General features: G+C 45.1%; 1 protein-coding gene across 1 annotated transcript in view; it reads left to right on the forward strand.

Moving 5' to 3' along the window:
* Positions 1-865: 865 nt before the first annotated feature.
* Positions 866-22274, forward strand: part of TRABD (TraB domain containing) — a 55725-nt gene continuing 34316 nt past the window's right edge. The window contains exons 1-3 of the mRNA XM_075928124.2: positions 866-884; positions 18930-18991; positions 22120-22186. Coding sequence (XP_075784239.1) covers positions 18968-18991; positions 22120-22186 — 91 coding nt within the window. The 5' untranslated portion in view covers positions 866-884; positions 18930-18967. The remainder of the gene's footprint in view (positions 885-18929; positions 18992-22119; positions 22187-22274) is intronic.

Genomic DNA, 22274 nt, shown 5'->3' on the forward strand with positions numbered 1-22274 from the left:
TGTATCTTGGGTTTTAAAGTCTTGACCAAAATACACATTACATGTAGACAATGATCTGGAAAGAACATGATTAATCTGGCTCAGACGGAAGAAAGGCTGAAGTGATCAGGTAGAATTAGGTCCAGCAAGACTAGAGGTAAAATTTTCAAAAAGCACTGAAGTGTCTCAAGGACAGGCCTCTAGAATTCTAAATTTTATTGCCTTTATGACAGAGAGGCTCCTAAGTGCCGTTGTAACCTAGGTACTTCTGAAAAATTTACTTAACGACATTAAAGGGAAAATGAGACACTGCATAGGGCTGGTCCGAACCACTTCCCCAAGCCTTCCTCCCTAAGTGAGGGTGGCATTATGGCTTGCCTGTGCCCTGCTTGCTCCCCTGCTCCCTCAGAGACTGCTCACCCTCGAGCCCTGCCTGTGCCTGGCTTTCCCCCTATAAATTCCTCTGAACCCCACACTTTTTGTCCCGTTTGCTCCTGCCAACTGATAAGTGCAAATGGGACAAACTCCCAATCTTGCCAAAAAAAAGTCAGGACAGGGTTTTAAAAAGGGACTGTCCTGTCCGAAACGGGACACACGTGGTCAGCCTAAGCTTCAGGCTTATATCTAAACTTTCCCTTCCTTGTGCATGAAGAAATACAGTCCCAAGCAGAGGGCTTCCGTCTAAGCAGGTGATTGAATATGTCCAGCAAGTCTTTAGATGCCAGAAAACCACCCGGAGACCTCGGCAGATCTTTTCTCGGGGAAGACGGAAGGTGGCACTTTTAACCCCTCGCTTTAACTCCAGGAAGGCACGGCAGCGGCGGGACGGCGGCAGCAGCACCTGCACCAACAGGCTAGGGAGAGAGGCGAGCTCCGCAGAGCCCCGGCGACTTCCCAAGGGCCCAGTGAGTCGGCCCCCTCTCACACCCAGCCCCGCCGCCTCTCTGCCAGCAGGCAGCCGCACAGTGCGCAAGGACCGGGCGGCACCCGGCACCCGCCGCGGGTCCCAGGCAGGGCAGAGGGGAAAGGAGCCGCACGCCGCATGGCACATGCGCTGGCGGTGCACCCTGGGAGCTGTAGTTTATCACTCCCCGCCCCCTGTACGGCGCAGCGCGGGCCGCAGACCGCCAGGAACTACAGCTCCCAGGGTGCGGAGCGACCCGTTTCTCTCCTCCTCCTCCCCCCGCCCCATATGAATGACTAATACAACATGTTGTCCGGCGGCTAACGTGCCCCGAGGAGCAGCAGGGCTCCGCTCGCGTTGGCTTCTCCTCCCCCCCGCGGCGGCGCCAGAGCCCTCCCCCCACCCGGGGCGCTCACGCTCCAGCGGCGCCCACCAAGTAAGTCAGCCGGGGGGGGGGGTGGGGGCTCAATTCTCCATTCCTGCTCGTCCGGGCTGAATGCACCGAGGCGGCTGCCCGGACGGCTCCGCGGCGGCGGCTGCTGCACGCTGTTGCCATGTTGCAGCGGGCTCGGGCAGGTTGGACCGCGAGGTCCGTGCAGCAGCTACGCTGTGCCTGTCTGCTACAATGTGTCCTCGGATCCGGAGGGGGTGGGGGGATGTCACATTTGTTCCTCCCGCTTCCCCCTATTCCAGGCTCTTGGCAGAGATTTTGCCAGGAGGGGAGAGCCAGGATATCCGCCTTTGCTTCCCCCCGCCCCTCCACGCCACCCCAGGATACCTCTGCTAAACAGGTTTCACTCCAAAATGTTGCCTCCCTTGGTGATTCTCTCCCTGAAGTGGGCTACTTCTTTGGGCACAGGGAGTGCGTCTGAAGGAAGAGTTCAGACAATGCCTTAGTTGCAGAGTTCTTTGATCAGGAAGTTGGTAGCATATGGGGGTGGGGGACTGAGAAAATACCCTGAGACTTTTGTAATCTTTCCTGGGGCCTTGTCACAAGACAGAAACTGACCATACCCCGCTATTTAAAGTGTGTGTCACAAAGTACGTGTCTAAAGTAAAAGAGTCTTCTAATCGCTTCCTGCTCAGCCCTCTATCAACTGCATCATTCCTTTTCCAGGTAGTGGGGGTGGCTCAGATAACTAGGCACTATAATTACTAGAAAGTTTTGTGCAATGTACTGTTTACATGTATGAGCAGTGGGAGAAATCTTTCCAGGGGAGAAATCCCTCCACAAGCAAAATTGCTTGGCATCATTTTCTTAGTCAGCAAAATTCTGGAGCTTTGTGGAGAGAGTTAGGTTTTTAACAGACTTCAAAAGAAAATCAGACTTCCCCATCTCATTATGTAGTGGAGAAAATAACTGAAAATCAATATTTGGGTTAAAATAAGCTGTAAGTCTTAAGTTATATGTGAGGACATCAAATGTGATGAAGGTGCTCTTACCGATGAGTGTGAATAATCAGACAGAATGGCTGTCACTTTGCTTTGTTGATAGTAAATCTTGGTGAAGTAACATGTTCTAGGGCAGTGGTCTCCAACCTTTTTACACCCAAGATCACTTTTTAAATCTCAGAACAGGTGAAGATCTACTGCCCCCCCCCCCCCTTCCTTGAAGCCCCGCCCTCGCTATTCTCTTCCTGTCCATCACTTGCTATCCGCAGCCCTTACTTACCCCCTCTGGTAAACAGTTTATTTTTAAATTATGCGATATATAAAATTAAAATCACGTGTTTATAGTTATGAAATAAATGGTCTGTTTTTTATTCATGCTATTTAAATCTAAAATGAAGCATTTATAATTATACATTTTGTGGGGACAGAGTTCTGTGGCTGGGGGCAGGGGAGAGGGAACAGGGTGCTGGGAGGGCAGAGGACAGGGTTATGCAGCAGAGGACAGAGTGCCAGTGGGGACAGAGTTCAGGGAATGGGGACAGAGTTCTGTAGCTGGGAACGGGAGTGGGGACAGAGTTCTGTGGCTGGGGGCAGGGGAGAGGGAACAGGGTGCTGGGAGGGCAGAGGACAGGGTTATGCAGCAGAGGACAGAGTGCCAGTGGGGACAGAGTTCAGGGAATGGGGACAGAGTTCTGTAGCTGGGAACGGGAGTGGGGACAGAGTTCTGTGGCTTGGGACAGGGGAGTGGGTCTGGGGAGCAGGGAGTGCAGACAGGGCTTGGGGTGCCAGTGGCAGCAAAGAGTCCCTTGCATCTGCCTCCTCCCAGGATTCCCTCCTCCCCGCGAGGGAAGCCAGCACATGCCTTGTCCAGGCCCAACTCCCTCCGTCCCCCTGTGGCGCAGGGAAACCCCGCATGTGCCTGCCCTGGGGCCAACCCCCCCCCCCCCCGCGGCAGGGCCAAACCCCTGCGGGCACCTGCCCCGGGGCCAAACCACCCTACCATGGCACGGCCCAGCCAACCTCCTCCCCTCCTGTGGCGCAGGGAAACCCCTGAGCTTGACTCACTCCTCCGGTGCTGGTGGTGCAGGGAAGCAGCCACACTTCTCCTCCAGGGCCAACACTCCCCTCCCCTAGCATGCAACAGAGCTGTGGGAGGGGAGCAGCCCGCGTACTTCCGGAACCCCTGGAAGGGATATGGGCTTCAGACAGGACTTCCGTCCATGTCCTAGAGGAAGGTAGTGGGGCTTCTCGAGGGTAGGGGGAAAATGGGGGGTGGAGGTGCCTGAACGCCTCGTGATCGACCAGTTGATCGCAATCGACGGGTTGGTGACCACGGTTCTAGGAGGTAGTAACTCTAGTCCAGGATATGCCACTGCCTTGCTAGATGGCCTGGTGGAAGTTGCTTTAAACTATTTTTGCTTAAGTTCCCTCTTTTTCTAAAATGGAGATAATAATCTTTAGTTCAGAGTGGGACTTTAAGCATTAAAAGCAACATATATAAAGGAGAGGGGAAAAAGCCAATTCCTCTTCTACCTGTCTCCTGAGCTGTATTCAGAATCAAACCAACATGAAGCATTTAAAAAGGCTTGTTTTGTATATCCTAGATTTGTAGTGTCCAAAACCAGAAGGGACCACTGTTGTCATCTAGTCTGATTGCCTGTACAACACAGGCCATTGGTCTGTGAACTTCCTCAGCATAATTCCTAGAGCAAGAAAGGGCATAAACCCAATTTAAAGTGAAAACTCATTAAGACAGTGGTGCTGCATGTGATTGCACAAATCCTTGTATACATTCCCCTTGGTTTCAGTAGATCTTCATCCTAGTGCATGAGTTTGTGTTAACAGGCAGTACTGTATGGCAGGATCAGCGTCTTGGTGGTTATGTGGTGATTTGAAAACAAAAAATGCTAAGAGCTTGAATACTTCTGTGATTTTTGTTTTGTTTTACTTTAGTCTTAGCTAAAACAAAAATCAAAACTCCCATCTTTTTGTCTCCTGAATCATCATCAGCCTTTCATATTGTGACATATTTACTGTAAATTCCTGTAAAATAAAGATCATGAATTAAGCTCTGAAAGTAGTAACTGTGGTTTACACAGACCTTGGTAATACATTTTTGGCTCCAAACCTGCCAGCATTTCAGCACATATCTAACTTTACTCACATGAGTAATTCCAGTGAACTACTCCTGTGTGTTAGTGTTTGCAGGCTTGGAGTATTTATTTTTAACTAATTTCCAGCAAAAGTGGCTTAGGGATGTGTGTGTGTTTTGTTGTATAATGATTTACCTGTTCTGAGAGATTTTCATTTTGTATTCATTGAAGAAGAAAACAGTTTGGCCACTGCTAACTGTTGTTTTTAGGGGGAAAAACGCCCAAAAGATTACGTTTTGCAAAAGCAACACCGTACCTGTACATATAAGACATTAGACAATAGTTTCCCCAATAAATATCAAATTAATTATATGCATGGAGAATTTTCAGTTTGCAGTGGGCTTTTGAGTAAATAAGATGGATTCAGATTCTTTTAATGAACCTAAAATAACAAAACAAACACACATACGCTCACACAAAATAGAGGAAATTACCTTCTAGGATTTTCAGTCCTGCATTTTCAACAAACAAACTTACACATAGGGAAAATATACTTACAAAGCATTATCTCTAGATATTTTAACTTAATTATATAGTCAGTTTATTAGTAAAAAATGTAAAGATATGGCTAGAGAATTTGCTGTCTTGTCCATTTGCTGTTTGTGGATTAAGCAGACTCTACCTTATTCCAACAATTTGACTTTTCTAAGTTTTGCGTTGTAATTGTGATTTGTTTGTGGGGCGGGTAGGGAGCTGCTCCAGCCCCTACTGGTTAACTGAAACCGGTAAGCTTACTGATTAGCCATTTACACCTCTAATGTAGACTGTCCTATGCATCAAATGTCTGTGTTCTTTCCTGAGCAATAATATTAAAGCAGGTGGGCAGACTTGTAGGAAAGAGAGCTTTATGGATATCAGTGTAATTTAATAATTGTGCAACTGCACCAAGTTTTTGTGGTTACATGAATATTTGATAGCCGTATGCCCCCTGCCACCTCATGCAGCAGCACAGGGTGCCAGGTGGGAGCTGGCTTAAAAATCGGCTCTCCAGCAGCAGCCCCAGCCCATAGGGAGCCTGAGTTCCCTGCGGACAGAAGCGGCTCCAAGATCCCACTGAGCAGCCTCTATTTGCAGCGAGCTCAGGCCCACCGCGTACAGAGGCTACCCCAGGGCAGTAGCTCCTATCCATGGGGGTGAGAGAGCTTCTCGTGGACAGAGACTGTTCTGCCATCCCACAGAGCAGCCCCTTTCCACAGGGGGCATGAACTCCCAGTGGACAGGGACTGCGCAGGCATCCCACCTTCCCTCTCTCCCTCTGTTGTTGTCTCTGATATAGAGGCAGAATGGGGGAGGTGGAGGTGGCTCTGTGAAGCTGGTTATCATGGGGAGCAGACTTTAAAGCCAGCTCCCCTTGAGTACCAGCTCCTGCCTGTTCTCCCTTTCCCTATGGGAGATGGCAAGGGGTGGGGGAGGCAGCTCCGCAGGAGGTGATGTGTGGGGAGCTGGCTTGAAAGCCTGCTTCCCACTGTACCAGCTCCCACCTCCTCTCGCCCCTTGGTACCTCTGATACAGAGGCAGCGGGCGGAGGGAGTGCATGTAGTTGTTAGGAATTATTGATAAGCCAGGTTTATTGGTTAATCATTTACACAACTATACACTGACGTGTCTACTGCAGTGGTCCAGGAGGAGGATGATAAATGCCTTTCCTGTATCCACTGACAGAAGGAGATCATCCATCAGAGCCACTAAAGCAGTTTCAGTCCTACGTCATGGCGTGAATCTGGAGTGTGACAAGTCTAGAATCATAGCACCAGTTAAGAGGTTCTTCTTGGTAAAGTCATGTCTTTACCATGGATTTAGGCAGATGCTTAGTGAGAATCTGATTCTTCAACAGATGACCAGATTTGAACTGTACAACTTCTGCCTCTTGGTCTCCTCTTTTCAAATCTGGCAACCTGTGTCTTCTAATTCTGCAGGGTGGACTGGAGAATTAGTCTCAGTTCCTGGTTTTTGCACATTATAATACAAGTATACATGGTGGTGACCCTAATGAATGTAAAAAACACTGAAAGGCCCGGGGTAGCCTGCTGTCTCATTATCTGTCACAACAGGAAATGGCTAACTGCAGCTTTATAGAACCTTAAAACTTGGAGATGGGAATGTCTTGCTGTGTTTTCTTGTTGCCTCGCCCTATAGAGCAGCACAGGATTTTTTCCTTGACAGTAACATGCGGTGTCCTGCCCTATGTTAAACCGCTCTGGATTGTATTTTCGTACTTCCAAAGTGGGCAAGTGAATGTTGGCTCTCGCTCCAGGTGTCCAAATGTGGGTGGTGAATAGCAGTTGAGTCAGCTGTGTTGGAGTTTAGGGTTTGCCTATGCTTAAAGTGTTGCAGCAGCACAGATGCTGTGCTTAGTACAGATGCTACCTACACCAGTGGGTGAGCTTCTCCCATCAGTGTGATACTCCTCAAAAAGGTAGTAGCTATGTTGACAGTAGAAGCCTTCCTGTCAATGTAGCATTGTCTATATCAGGGATTAATCCAGTATAACTACATTGCTCAAGGATGTGGATTTTCCATAGTCAGTCTAACATTAACTGCTGAAATATTTTAAGTAATCCCTGACATACAAGAAGGCAGAACCACAATCTGCAACCAACTGTGGTCAGAGATAGGTGTGGGTGGTGCTGAGAAAATGTGTGTAAGATGTAGAATAGGTCACCTTGGTGATGGGTTTTGAAACCAGTTCCAATTCCTGAATTTGTGTCTGTTGCATCATTGGGCAACAGATTTCAGTTGATGCGTCATGCTGGCTATTTGCAGTAGGTAAATGGAAAAGAGACACTACATGAAAATGAAGATAAGTTGTCTGTAAATATTGTAAGATTTTACTGATAAGGATTTAAGGCTGATACAACTTAAATGCTTAATACCCTTATGATGTTTTGTGTGATTAAAATAGAAGGAGACAGAGGAATATACCCGTTGGTTGGCTAAACTTTCATACTGGGTAAATTTTTAGATGGGGGAAGGAATCATAGGTACACAAAAGGGAGTAACTGATGAGTGATAAATGTAATGGGCAGAAATCTGTATCTTCAGCTCCAAAACACAGGTTTGCCTTTTTCACTTCTGAAAAAGGAGTTCGTTAGTTAGCGAGTAGCATGATAATAGGTGCTTATCCTACTGACCACTTGTTAGAGTGGGATGGCACATACTTTTCCTGCAAATTATGTGGGGTCATCATGAGCAGACTGTACCAGACAAACTCAATTAAGCCCCCTCTGATAAAATTAGGGTTTTAGTAAACAAAAGGAGCGTCATACATTAAAATCTATGTAGACTTTAGTGAGATTTTAAAATACACTTTTTTTCATGGAAAACCGATTGTGTTCTCTCCAAGAGTTTTTGGAGTGTCATGGGGCTAGATGGCTTAGTGGTTGTTAATAGAGGAAAGAGCCTTTCGTACGTGGTTGCTATTTTGAATCCAAGCTTGGTCAGTAATGATCATTGTTACAAGTCACAGCTACTCTGTGATCTAGGTGTAGAACTTTAGTGGTCTCTGTCTAGTGTCTATAAGATGACCATCCATTTTGCAGTTTGTGCTAACTGGCATCCCCAGCAATCTGGACAGAGAGGCCAGGGACTGAATGTGCATCAAGGCTGACTGTCTTCCCTCTGAAGCACCTGACGCTCGCCACTGTTGGAAGTCAGAATACGAGGCTAGATGGACCTGGTCTGACCCTGTATGGTTGTTCTCATGTTCCCTCTTCCCTAACAGTGATCCCAAAACAGCAGGGCTGGGGCATATTGGCACATCAGCATGACAAAGACTGTATGGCTAACAAGATGCCACACTTTCCAGTTAAAGCACTACCGTGGCAGCGCTGCCATGGCTGAGGTTTAAACTCTTAGTATTAAAGGCTTTACTTATACTTAACTTGCTTTTAGTGTCTTTCAGTTAAAGTCCTATCTGAACCCCACATGCATGTGTCTGGTAACAGTGTATTTATCCTCTGTTTGCACTGTGGAGAATAATAGATCAGGGACAGTTTCAGATACCTAATTATACAACAAGAACTGAAACAGTGTGGTCAACTAAAACACCACATGCTAGGAAAAATAAACTAACCTGCAACCAATAGTTTACTAATAGATTCCACCCAAGGAAACAAGCATTCTGACACTCCTACTCTCGCTGATTCCTTTTTCTCTACCATTATTGTCCCCTCAATGTCCATGGTTTAGCTCCTGGGTGGACAATAATTTTTAAGGGGGGCCACTCCAAGATTGTGGTAAATGGTCAAAGGCTTTACTTCTGTGGAGGAAGTGCAGGGTCTGGGACAATGGGTGGGGTGTAAAAGGGAGCTTGGGACAGATGACAGGGGTGCAGGAGGGAGTGTGGGGTCTGAGAGGGCGTTTGGATGAAGGAAGAGGTTATGATCTGGGGCAGGGGTTTGGGTGCAGGGTCCAAGAGGGATTATGGGTACAGGAGAGGATTGTGGCCTGGAGGAGGTATGTAGATGGGGTGCAGGGTCTGGGAGGGATGTAGATGGGGTGCAGGGTTGGGGAGGGAGTTGTGATCTGGGGGAAAAAGGGGGCAGAGGGTTTGGATAGTGATATGGGGCAGGGGAATGGAGTCAGGGAGGGGGTATGGGTGCAAGCAAGGATTCTGGCCTGGGGGAGGGATGTAGGAGGGGGTGCAGGGTCTGGGAGAGAATTGTGACCTGGAGGAGGTGGGGAGAGGGGATACAGAGGGTTTGGGGGGTGGCCTGGGATGGAAAGGGGGTGGGGTGCCAGAGGCAGGCTGTGGCTGGGAGATGCTTACCTAGGTGGTTCCCAGCCAACCGCTCTGCAGGAACCTGAGACCAGCTTCCTACCTGTGTGCTGGGCAGGCTGCTCTACCTGGCTCTGCTCTGGAGGGAGGGAAGGGGGGGAGAGAGAAGACTTCATTTGCTGCCCCTGCTGTCAGCAAAATTTCTTAGCTCCTATTGGCTGGAAACTGGCTAATGGGAGCTGAGGGATTTTGCTAGGGAGTGGGGACTGCATGTGAAGCTTTCTCCTCCTTGCTCAGATTGCATAGCAATTAGCAGCCTGCTGTTTAAAGTGGCTGCAGCTGCTCTGCAGTCAGTGTCCTGGTGAGGTGGCCCTATCCAGCAGCTTGGTGGGCCAGATCTGGTCCGCTAGCCACCTCTTTCCCACCCCTGGTTTAGGTGGTGGTGTATATTGTACATTGGCTAAACATGCTGGATGCTTTCCTGAAGTGGCCTTAAAGTACCCACCGTTTGCAAAGCCGGTGGAGAATACAAGGCCTGGTGTGATAAAATGCCAACCTTTGCTTTGAGGAAATCTGCTTTCTTGCTTTATCCTTTATTTATTTTATTTTGGGCAGGTTGGACATTTCTGGAAACGTATGGTTCAGAGATCTGAGTTTTCAGAGAATGTAATGTTTTGTAGCACTTTATTGTTCTGTGTGTGGCTCCCATTGACTTCAGTCGCAGATGTGATCCCTCAGCACTTCCGTAAATCAGATCCCTGAGGTGTTGAGATGTGAATCCAAGAAAATGAGGAACACTTAGCCGAACTTTTCCCAGGTGTCACTAAGTGACTTATTCAGCATCACACTAGAACTCTGTTGCAGAGGCAGGTGTACAATCCATTCTGCAGGGTGGCATCTAGCTGCCTTGACCATGAGACCAACCTTTCAGTTCCTGCATTGCTCTGGCTATCTTACTGCATACTTTCCAAAGTTTTCAATGAATGAGGCAGGAGTCCTACAGACAACAGTCTCCTCCACAACAGAGCCCTAATTCATCCCCAGAGCATACTCTGTTCTGGGTACTGCCACTGTACGAGACAGTTGTCATAGGTGAGCTCACCTGGTAAGGGGATCAAAGCTCAGATGCATCCTGTGCCATGTCCACCTACCTTTCTAGTTGAAGGGAATACGTCCTGTGATCACATGGTAAAAGATTGTGACTCTGAGTCTGGCTGCTGAGATATAAAGGGCAATCTGAGATCAGGGCAAGGGCTAGATATGAAAAGGGAAGTAGAGAGGCCCTCCTTAATTGCCAGATGGCCTGGTGCTGGTCCTGTTACAGGGAGCAGGCCAAGAAGGTTGGAAACCAGTTTTAAAACTGAAGCAGAAGGCCAGAGGAGTGAGACCTGCCTGAAGTAGTTGGGCTGCTATAGAAGACTCTAGGACAGGGCAAAGTTTTGTATCTAGAACTTAAGTTAAAGTTGTTAAACTTTTCCGTTTTGGAGAAATAAAATTTGAGCCCTGCATTAAAAGCACTGAAATCTGGCTGCTGAGAGTCTTTTCCAAGACACTTTCTAATGAATTGTCCCATTGGTTTACACAGGGGTGCTGTGGAAAAACTTTTTTTTTGTTTTTTGTTTTGGTTTTTTTGGTGCAGTATGATGGTCATTAATTACACAAATGGGAGAGGATGAGTTGGCAGCAGCACTGCTGAGAAGGATCTGGGAGCTGTGGTGGATCACAACCTCAACATGAGTCAGCAATGTGGTGCTGTTGCAACAAAGGCAAATGTAATTTTAGGTTGCATTAACAGAGGCCTAGCCTTAGTCATAGGAAGTGATAGTACCACTGTTCAGTGCTGCTTAGGCTTCACCTAGAGTACGGTGTGTAGTTTTGGTGTATAGAAAAGGGCTGCGTCTAGACTGGCAAGTTTTTGCGGAAAAACTTGCCCGTTGTCTACACTGGCCGCTTGATTTTGCGCAAAAGCACTGACGTTCTACTGTCCGAAATCAGTGCTTGCGCAAATGCTTTGACATTCCCGTTTGGGCAAAAGCCCTTTTGCGCAAAAACTTTTCCGGAAGAGGGCCAGTGCAGACAGCTAAAAACTGTTTTGCGCAAAAAAGCCCCGATGGCGAAAATGGTGATCGGGGCTTTCTGCGCAAAACTGCGTCTAGATTGGCATGGACGCTTTTCCGCAAAAAGTGCTTTTGCGGAAAAGCGTCCGTGCCAATCTAGACGCTCTTTTTCGCAAATGCTTTTAGCGGAAAAACTTTTCCGTTAAAAGCATTTGCAGAAAATCATGCCAGTCTAGATGTAGCTAAGGTGTATAGAAAAGGTTTAGAATAACCTTTGGCTGTGTCTACATTGATGCGATCTTGCGCCATAGCGGACGCTTTTGTGCAAGATCGCGCCAAAACATTGTGCCTGTCTACACTGGCGGGGTGTTCTTGCGCAAGAACACGGACGTTCTAATGTGTGAAATCAGTGCTTCTTGCGCAAGAACTATGATGCTCCCGTTCAGGAATAAGCCCTCTTGCACAACTGTTCTTGCACAAGAGGCCAGTGTAGACAGGCAACATGAACTTCTTCCGCAAGAAAGCGTCTACATTGGCACGGATGCTCTTGCACAAAAGCACATCTCTTGCGCAAGGGCACATGCCAGTGTAGATGCTCTCTTGCGCAAATACTTTAACGCAAGAACTCTTTCGTTTAAGAGTATCTGTGCAAGATCATGCCAATGTAGACACAGCCTGTGTGTATAGAAAAGGTTTAGAATAACTGGCAAGGTTCTGGAGGCAAGTGACAAAGATGGTCAGAGGGATGGAATGCAAGCCATTTGAGTGAAGGCTGAAGGAACTGGAAATGTTTAGTTTGGAAAAGAGGAGATTACGGTGGGAAATGATAGTGGTCTTTAGATACTTGAAAGACTGCCTTAAAAAGATGGAGAAAAGTTGTGTTCTCTTGCCACAGAAGGCAGGAAACAAGTCAGTGAGTTCAAATGGTAGCATGTCGATTTTGATTAAATCTCAGGCAAAACTTCCTAACTATACAAATAGGAGGACATTGGAACAAAAGGTCTCAGGAGGTTGTGGAAGCTTCTTCACTGGAGATTTTCAAAATAAGGCTGGATAGCCAGCTGCCTTGTAGGATTTGTCTGTCTAAATCATTCATATTGACTGAAGTTATACTATGTGATCCTTGCAGTTCCTTCTAACCCTGTGATTCTATGAATGAGGGGGCTGAATTAAGGTTGTACCAGCAACCTTTATCCTGGCATGTCCCAGTTTCTGAGGGCTGTGCTTTCCAGCAGGGATGTTAGATTTCGATTAATCAGCTGAGTACAGTAGTAGATAGAATTTCCATCGACCACTCAGTTAGTCCATCAGAGGGGAGGGGTGCACTTGCTATCCACGCTGTACGTCTGCCTTGTAAATGTAGCAAGAGCCACCCACAATTCTTGCTACATTTCAAAGGCTGAGGTGCAGCGGGGACTGAAGCAGTTCCCGCTTGCACTGGGTTCCGACTGCTGCGCCTCTGCCTTTGTGATGTAGAAAGATGCCCCCAGCTCTTACTACATTTCAAAGGCAGAAGTGCAGCAGGGAACCCAGGGCGAGAGGGGTCTTGAAATGTACTAAGAACCTGGTGCTTCTTGCTACATTTCAAAAGCAGAGGCAGCAGCTTCTGGGACCAGGCACCAGCTGGGACAGCTGAGTCCTGGCTCATGTCCAATCCCCCGCTGTGCCTCTCCATCTCCTGTCCCCCCTGTGGAGATGGTGCTGGGAGAACCCAGCTTTTAAACTGGCGCCTGTTCCTCCCTCCCTCCCTCCCTCCCTCCCCCCCCCTTGCTGCTTCTGATTGAGGCAGCGGGGGTGGGGGAAGCAACTTGTTGAGTAGTGACTCGACTACTGCTTACATCCCTACTTCACAGCCTTCATGTTTTTAATGTCTCTCTCTCTTTTTTTTTCATGGGTGGCTTTTTAAAAAGCAAATTGAAAAAAATCCAATATATTTATGTGGAAGCATACTGACCCTCCACATGGGTCACCAGAAGGGTTGGACCATTTAGATCAGGGATGGGGAACCTCAGGCCCCGGGGCCGGATGCAACCCCTGGCTTGCCTGGATCTGGCCCGTGAGGCTCAGGATGCCCTCCCTAGCATTAGGGAGCCCGTGCTAGTGCTCTAGCCCCTCTGCCATCCCATCATGAGTCTGGTGCACACAAAATCTACTAGGCTGGGCCCCCCAGGCTCTGGTATGGGAGGGGAATGTGGGGAGTGTTTCTCCTCAGTCGGGGGCCATGTCAGCAAGGGTTGTTTCGTTTTGTTTTCATTTTTGTTTGCTTTGCTTCTCACTTGTGTGTGACCCCTGACTGATTTTTCTGTGGGTCATTGGGCCTCTAACCCAAAAAAGGTTCTCCACCCCAGATTTGGATCCAGAGTGCAAACGTCTCCCACTTGGACTAAATGAGTAACTGATGGCACTAATAGGTAATCTGCTGTGTGGGCCAGCCAGCCATGGGTGGGAGATGAGGCATGCGCTTTGACAGTGGGGTTCATAGCTATTTGCATTAGGGATGACAGTGTGTAGTCGATTACATGATTAATGGATAAGCCTAGGCTTATCTGTTAATCATGTAATCTATCGACTACACACAGTCCCTCCTCCCCGCTGCCTCTGTATTGGCTTTTAAGCCACCTTCCCACAAGCACTACATCCCCACAAGTCACCCCCTCTCCCATCCTTTGCTGCTGTCTCTGAGAGAGGCAACAGCACAGAGGGTAAGGGGGGGCAGATGGGCGCTGTTACACACAGGGAATTGGCTTCCCACATGTATCAGCTCACACGAGCTGCTTGCATCCTTCTCCCCACGCCACGCTGCTGCCTTTATCAGAGGCAGTAGTGCAGGGTGGAGGGGCAGGAGGGAGTCGATATGCGAGGGGAGATGGCTTTTTAAGTTCTCTGGATCAGAGGCAGCAACGCAAGGTGGAAGGGCCTCCCCGGGAGTGTGTCTGGGAGCATACTGGCTGCTGCCCCTGCCTCTGGGGTCATAGAATCATAGGACTGGAAGGGACCTCAAGAGGTCATCGAGTCCAGCCCCCCGCCCTCAAGGCAGGACCAAGCTCCACCTACACCATCCCTAGACAGGGTCTATCGAATAATTGTATAGCTGCAAAGTTTTGATGTAGTTACACAATTATTCAGTTAATCGATATCTAACATTCCTAATTTGCTGACATCCCAGAAAAGAGTGATGTCTAGTGGTTACTGATTCTTCTGCCCTTTGTCCCTCTACTTATCTCTCTCACATCTTGGCTCTTTGAGGTAGTTCCCATGTCTTTATCCTTGTGTACCAGTCTCCCTTCTTACCCCTTTCCCACCTTCAGCTCCTTTCCGCTCAAGCAATCCCCTCGTTCTTCTTGTTGCTGCCTGGGCTCCAGTAATGGAAGTACTGTGAGCACAGAAGAGACAGTCTCCCTGCTCTCCGAGTTCTTTGCTTGGTGTGGCAGCAGTCCTTGGCCAGTGAAAGGAGCAGTTGCAGGGCAAGTCTTGCTTTGTTCCTATGACCCTGGGGTGGAGTATGCTGAGTCACTGGGATGATACATATGAAATGTGGTCAGATCATAGAAGCCGTGTTCGGGGGTCTAGGGATGTAATAGTATAGTTGATTAACCAATAAGCAAAAGGTTATAGGTTAATTCTATAGACTACATGCATTCTTCCCTCCCACTCTGCACAAGTAATGTTTTTTTATCAGGCTGGTGAGCAGCCCGGCTCAGTCCTGGCTTGTATCAGAGGCAGCAGAGCAGAGTGGCAGGGAACTCCTCGAGAGTGGGGCTGGAGCACACTGGCTGCCGGTCCCACATCCGGGGATTATAGAATAGTCGAGTAACCAATAAGAATACATGAAGTTAATTGACTATTCAGTTAACATCCCTTTTCAGGACAGAACATGATCAGTGCAGATGGAATTTTTTGAGAACTGGCTAAATTTTCAAGTCTCTAATGTGCTTGTATGAAATGTTTTTTTTGGGGTTTTTTTTTTTCAGAGGCTCAGAACTTGGACAAACTTGAGCAGATTTTCACTAAGGTTGCAAAAGGCACATCATGGTACTAGGGCAACACCCTTGCCAAACTTCAAGTCCATACTCCCAATCATGGGAGAGCTACAGCTTCTTAACAATACAGTTGTAAGATTTTTTTTTAACAGGGGAAAAATAATACATTTTCCCTGGTGTTGTTTCAACCATTTCCAAGAACATTTTGTCTGAAATATTTCTCCCTCTTACGCCTCTCTCTCTCCCCCCCCAAAAAAGTGGACATCTGGCATGGTAAATTTCAGCCCAATTAATTTTGGCAGAGCTATAAGCAACTGAAAACAGAATCTTAAAATGGAAAGTGTTGGTCAATCTCAACTATATACCATGCTGCATATCATTACTGGCATTACTGCTTCTGAGATTAGATCCCTATTAGGATAGACGCACAGTGAAAGACAGTGCATGCCCCAAAGAGCCTGCATTCCAAATGGACAGGACAGACCAAGAATGATGTTGAGGCTAGAATTAACTGAGTAGAATTCAGAGAAGATTTTTTCCATTAATTGTCCATAGTGACACCCACAATTTGAGAATTGGTGGTGGTTAAAAATGTTATCTATGTGATGATTTAACATCACTTGGTGTTTCTATATAATGAGACTTGGTAGAACTCACTTTTATTTTTTTAATAATTTCAGCAGATGAACTCAGTGTTTATTTTAAATCACCTTTCAATTTATCCATTTACATTTTCACTGGTATGCAAAATTATGGGGTGGGTGCAGAGCAGTCGTCCCCCATATTGATATTCGTTTGTGGGCAGCTCGGGGAATTTCCTGGGCGGGCGGGGTCTGGCACAGGATGGCAGCAGGGACTGTGATGGTGAGAACTGTGATGGTGAGAGCTGCAGGAAGCAGCGCAGCGCAACAGCCTGCTCCACTCTGCTACCATCTCCCATCCAGGTCACTCTGCTTCACCACTGAAGCTGAGGGGTCACGCATCTCGGGGAGAAGGGGCCTTTGGGCAAAGGGTATGGAGGGGGTGGGACAGGGTTTGTGGGGAGAGGTGGAGTGGGAGTAGGTTCTAGGGATGAGAGGGCATGGCCCCGGACCCTGTGTTTGGGGCAAGGGGTGGGGTTTCCCCAGGTCCCGGACCCCTTAGGGACAGCCCTGTGTGGTGGGTGGGTGTATGTGTGACACACAGTGGGAGGGGTCTGACTGAATGACAGTAGACATTGAGATGTAAAAAACTAAAACTTGATAACTGCTAAAACTCAAATTTTTAACATCACATCAAAATATGCAATATAAAGACCTTTAATTTAAAGTCTAGTTCTTAAGCAGCATTTTTCCTATTTTGCCTGTGTCAATTGATGGAAATATTTTTTTATTGCTTTTTGTGTTTACAGTAATACTGATAAAAATCTAATACTTCCAAGCCTGTATGCAAGAGTTTACTTTTTAACTGGAGCTTGTAATTTACTCTATGTAACTCTCAAGTGTAGATAAAAGGTATGTATTCAAATGTACCAAATCTTCAATTTCCTCTACAGTTCAGATGTATGAGGAGACTGGAAAAACTCTGGGCACTTGATTTGCTTATTTATGTACAAATGCCAAGTTCAGATACTGAACTATGCCTGTGTAGTAGCTAAGTGGGTCTAACTGAGAGATAGCTAATATAGAATTATGCTTTTCTGCATTGTCTGTTTACCATGAAAGCTATTTGGAGCAGGAACAACTACCTTTTGTTATGTTTATGTATGGTGCTACTGAGGCATAAAAAAAGAAAGGTGTAAGCTAAAATAGCACTTTAGCTTTACCCATCCCTTCATTTTATATTCTCTTCCTGCCCTGTTGGTGTCCTGGTTTTGCATATGTTTTTTGCAAAAGAAAAAGCAGGTGGTGGTGTGTGGTTTTTGTTCTTTATTATGCACAATGTAATAAAAATAATTTTTGAAAATATGTTAGCAATGCATGTGTACAATTCTTGTCTGTGGATGGATAAATCATCAGGAACTTAATGTCTTGAATTTTTTTGTTTTGTTGATGTAGTTTGCCACACAGGTTCAGAGCCTGATCTGTAGATGCTTTATGCATAGCCTCCCTCTGACTTAATGGGGAATTCTGCTTATAGAAAGTCTACAGAGTCATACTTTGCTGGGTAACCAGTAGCAGTAGATGTTGCTATGGTGTGAATCATAGAGGGTCCTCTGTACTAGTGGGCAGCTGTCTGAGCTATGCACTGACACTTCTTGTTGCCCCGTTGGATACTTTTTCTTACAATATCCAACTTTAGGTGGAATCTGGAAAGCCATAAAATCCATTTGAATGAAAACTGGAAATTCCACAACACTATGCAACAAAAGAGCATGAAGTAAAACCTGATTCCAAAAGCTCATATAAGTGTGTGTCTGAAAAAAAATCTGGTTACTGAAGGCTCTGATTCATTTTATGAACATATATTTTGGTGGTTTAACAAACGAGTTCTATGGAAGAAGGTTTGCTTAAGGAAGAAATAGTCATTTGGTGCTGAACCATGATTGGTGGGGAGGACTCTGTACATCAGTGTCTTTGTGAATCTCTGTTCTCATTGGTACATCTTGAAGTAAATTAACTACCGTATTTATATAAAAAAATCCCACCGAATTTTAAGCTTCATCTGAATAGCCTATTATGAAAATGTAATAAATAAAATAGACAACATTACACAGTTTTTCCCATGTACCCTCCATAGATGTCTCATGTAATCCTCATGGGTATGCATACCACAGTTTGGGAACCCCAGCCCTAGACTGTCACTGAAGTCCCTTTTTATCTAACTTGCATGACTGGGTCCAGGGGGAAAGAAGGTGATTAAGGTATGTGGTGCAGCATGGAAAAATGAAACTTGAAAACAAGAGTGGGATAAATGAGGCAAACTTATTTCTGAAACTTCTAACAGAATGACCAGGTAGCAGAATGGTAAATGGGGGTGAGGTGTCTATATAAGAAAAAGTCCCAAATATCAAGACTGTCCCTGTAAAATCAGGCTCCCTTATCACCCTAGCCTCTAAGGTCTCTTCATCCAAAAAGGAGAGCTGTGTGAAGGGGCCTTAGTGCTACTGAGTAGTCAAGCCTGGTGGTTCATAATGTGTGTGTTGCTTGACACCAATATAAGTGTTCATTATGGCAGAGAAAAATTAGTGCCTAGGTTCTCAGCATGAGGCTTGCAAGTATATTAAATGGCTCCAGGGTGAGGTGTTTCCTATCACCTTCCTGTTGTTTAGCTAGGTGGTAAGGGAGTCCCCAAAATAAAGGAGAGGGTGCATGAATTTATTTTCTGTTGAAACATGGGTCATGTCAGGAAAAAGGTAGAACAACACTTTCCCTGTCATCAAGAACTCTCTCTCTTCCCATGCTTTCCCCCCTCCCCCATCCTTCCCCATATTTCCATTTGTGTATAGCTGATCTGCAGAAATTGGTATAACCCTGTACATTGCAGAACCACAGGTATCTGGGCTGGCAAACTCCGAATCCCCATATTTCCAACTTCCATTCATCCGAATGTTTTTGCTGTCTCTGAAATGTCTTCCATAAATAAGTTTTTACTATATATATATATATATATATAATCTTTAAATTGCTTCTATTACCTTTTCTATTTATCTGGAGAAAGTGGGGGGTGGGAATGCCTACTTTTTCAGTATTTTTGTTTAGTTTTTCATAAATACTCCAACTTAATCTTTTTTTCCCCTCCTCCCACCTGCTTTTTATTTTTTTACAGGCTTTTTCAGATTGGTGAAATTAAACTGCACTTCAGTAATGGAGGAGGAGCAAGAGCCTGAGGTAGGTTTGGGAATAATATTTTCCCAGTAGCAATGATAGAAGGCACCAGAATCAGCAAGGTACTTAAACATACGCCCAAGAATTTAAAAATCATGGAATTGGTTAAAAAAAATGAGGTGGGTTTTTTTTTTAATTAAACACTGTTTTCTTGTTACTTGATGTTCACTTTTGAGGTCCCTGGGTTTTACTTTCAGGCTATTCTGTGCAACTGGGAGGGATAGAAATGTACCCTTCTTTCTTTGATAAGTAAAATATGAGATTCTCACCTAATTATCTGATCTCAAGGGTTCATGGTAAAATTGTTCAAGTAACTTGGTGCAGGTGAGAAGTCCCATTATAGGCACATTAAGTACCTTGCTGAAGCAGGAGTTGTCATGCCTTTTTCTACTGTTGATTTCTTCTGTTACTCTTCTTTCAACTGATTTTTTTCCCCCCATGTTCCTGCAAATACTTTGCTATGGAAGACAGGTGTGTGTGTTGAATAATCATCAGATTAAGTCTCTGGCTAAGTCTATACTGGTACTTTACAGCACTGTAACTGTCTGGCTCACGGCTGTTAAAATGCACACACACATGCAGCAAGTTATAGTACTGTAAATTACCAGTATGAATGAACCAAGCCACAGCATTGGGAGACTTGCTCCCAGCACTGCTAGCTACTCCCCCCACAGAGGTGGTTTATATAGAGTGACGGGGCTATGTCTAGACTACAATGCTTTATCAGAAAAAGGTATGCAAATTCTGATAGTTTTTTTTCAGAAGAGGCTTTTCCAAAATTTGGCCCGTCTACACTCAGCCAAATTTCAGAAAAGCCTCCTCTTTCGGAAGAGCCCTTCCTTCTTGTGGGAGGAAGAAGACAGGGCTTCTGAAAGAGTGCTTCTGTTCTTCCTCAAAAAAAAAAAAAAGTGGAAGAGCCCACGCGTTCCCTGGACGCAGCGGAGTTTTTCCGGGATACTGTACTTCCGGTGTCCCAGAAAAACCTTGTAGTCTAGATGCAGCCTGAGAGAGCTCACTTCCAGCGCTCACACCGTGGCCATGCTTTCAGTTTAAAGCACTGCCATGGCAGCACAGCTGCGGCTGCTCTTTAAACTGATGAAATGTAGACAAAGCCTGTGTTTCATCTAACACATAGCATTCCCCTCTCCCATTCAATCTCCTATTGATACATTCTGCCATATATAATGGCTTTAGGGTTTTTATGCCATATATTTGAAAAATATAATATGAAATACTGTGTATGTTTGAAAAGCACTTCTTACTCTGGAAGGCTCAGCAAGTAGGTATTCAGAGACTGAGTGGATTCTTGATTATATTGATAATTGTATTCTGTCTATAAATAGATTTTTATTGCAGAAGAGGAATGTTATGCACTGCCTGGAGTTGTTTAAATTTGGTACTGCAGAGCTGCTGCTTCTCACCTTTCAGCATGTGTGTTTGTCAGAAAACAGGTTGGGAGACTGCTGCTGAGTTGAGAGCCTTGTTGACTCCACTGGGAGTGGGATTTTACACCTAGTATTTAACACTGAGAATTGCTGATTTGATGAATGAAATGACCCAAGGATCTGAGAAGTAAAACTTCCTCGCTAAAAGTAATAGAAAGCTTTCAATTATCAGATATGCTTTGTCTGTTCTTACTTTAAGTTTTATTAATTAAATTGCCCAGAAAGGCACCCCTAGGTAAAATTATAAGTTGAATGGGATCTATGATGGGATATATGCTGTTCAAACTGCCATATAAGATGAATGTGCAGTCACTGACTACATAATTTACTGATATAGGTGTTTGTTGGGTTGTTCATTGTGATCCAGACTTTCAAACTTGGATGCATAAAAGGAGCAGCCATATTCTTATTGAAGTACCTGAAATGTCTGTGTTGAGAATTTTAAATATGTATTTGGATATTTAACTTGAAACACCTACATTTGTAATTGTTTTTAAGCTTGGATCCAAACATGATAAATAGAAATTGTGCTAGAATTTCTGTAAGCAGACATACTATGATATGAAAGAATAGGTTAGATGTGGTACAAAGTCTCCTCCTATATAGGATTGTTTTGTTTTTGTAGGAATAAACTATCAAATTTGAAAGCTTACAAATATGAAATAGTAAATGAACATCCTTTGGAAATGGCTTTAATTATAAAGTAAATACTGGCAGGTGTCGATTCTTTACCAGTGGTTTCATTTGGAAATAACTATGAATAATTATTGATCCACAGCCAGTCATTGGCTTGTGACAGTGAAAAATTTCAGATCCTCCCAATAATTACCTGAAAGAACTTGAAATAATACCCTTGCCTAAATATAGCTCACAGCTGGGCTTTACTTTGTAGGCTCATTTTGCTTTAATTATATTTCTCTGACTTGCTTGGAGATTGGATCTATCCCAAAACACTAGAGGCTGAATTATGGGGAGTGTTCCAAGTCTGCATTGTCTGCCTCTGTGTGTTAAAGTTTATATGTAACATTTTCAGTAAATCTTTGGCCATCAAGTTAGATATCGGTCGTTCAGAATTCCACATGTGCCTGACTTCATGTCCCATTAACTTGGACTGTTCATGCATGGTGTTTGCAGGATCAAACCTTCTTTTGTAGTCTGTCGGTCTTTCTCTCCTACAATTAATTTAAAATGGCATAATACATAACAGACCCTTTTGAATGAAGGTTGATATTCTATGATTTGCACTCTTCTCAGATTTCTAATGATAGAGGAGTTTAAAAAGATGCCTGGTCAGCAGTTAAGTGAAATACAATGTTTCCCAGGAGTAAAATGCTTTTTAAATCATCTGTGCAGAGAAGTTTAAATCAGATACAATTCTTCTCTGTTTTAAAGAGACTAGTCTGCTCTCTTAGCATGTTTAATCACATTGTGTGAGCTCTGTGTGTGTTATAAATACTGTTTTTTTGCAAAATAGATTATACATGACTTTTCAATATATTTTACTCGTAAGCTGGAAATGTATCTAAGTGAGCAGTTGAAAAACCAGATTTTCAGCTCTGTCACTGTCTAAATAATGTAGCTGCTTAAATATTACGCATGGATTCAAATTAAGCAGACTAACAAGGAGAGAGGAGAAATAAACCATTTCATTATAATTACCATTGTCCTTTGAATTCTTATTTCAAGCAGGTTGCTCCAGATCCAGTGGATGTACCAGAAGATGACCCAAAGGCAGACGCACCACATAATATTTGTATGTATTAATTGGAGCAGGAAAAAAGAAATGTCATAACCTTAGAATGTAAAGCTAAATGTTTGCACTACTTCATTTGTAGTAAGAA

Source organism: Pelodiscus sinensis, chromosome 1 (genome assembly GCF_052426305.1).
Source record: "Pelodiscus sinensis isolate ZL-2025 chromosome 1, ASM5242630v1, whole genome shotgun sequence".
Classification (NCBI taxonomy): domain Eukaryota; kingdom Metazoa; phylum Chordata; order Testudines; family Trionychidae; genus Pelodiscus; species Pelodiscus sinensis.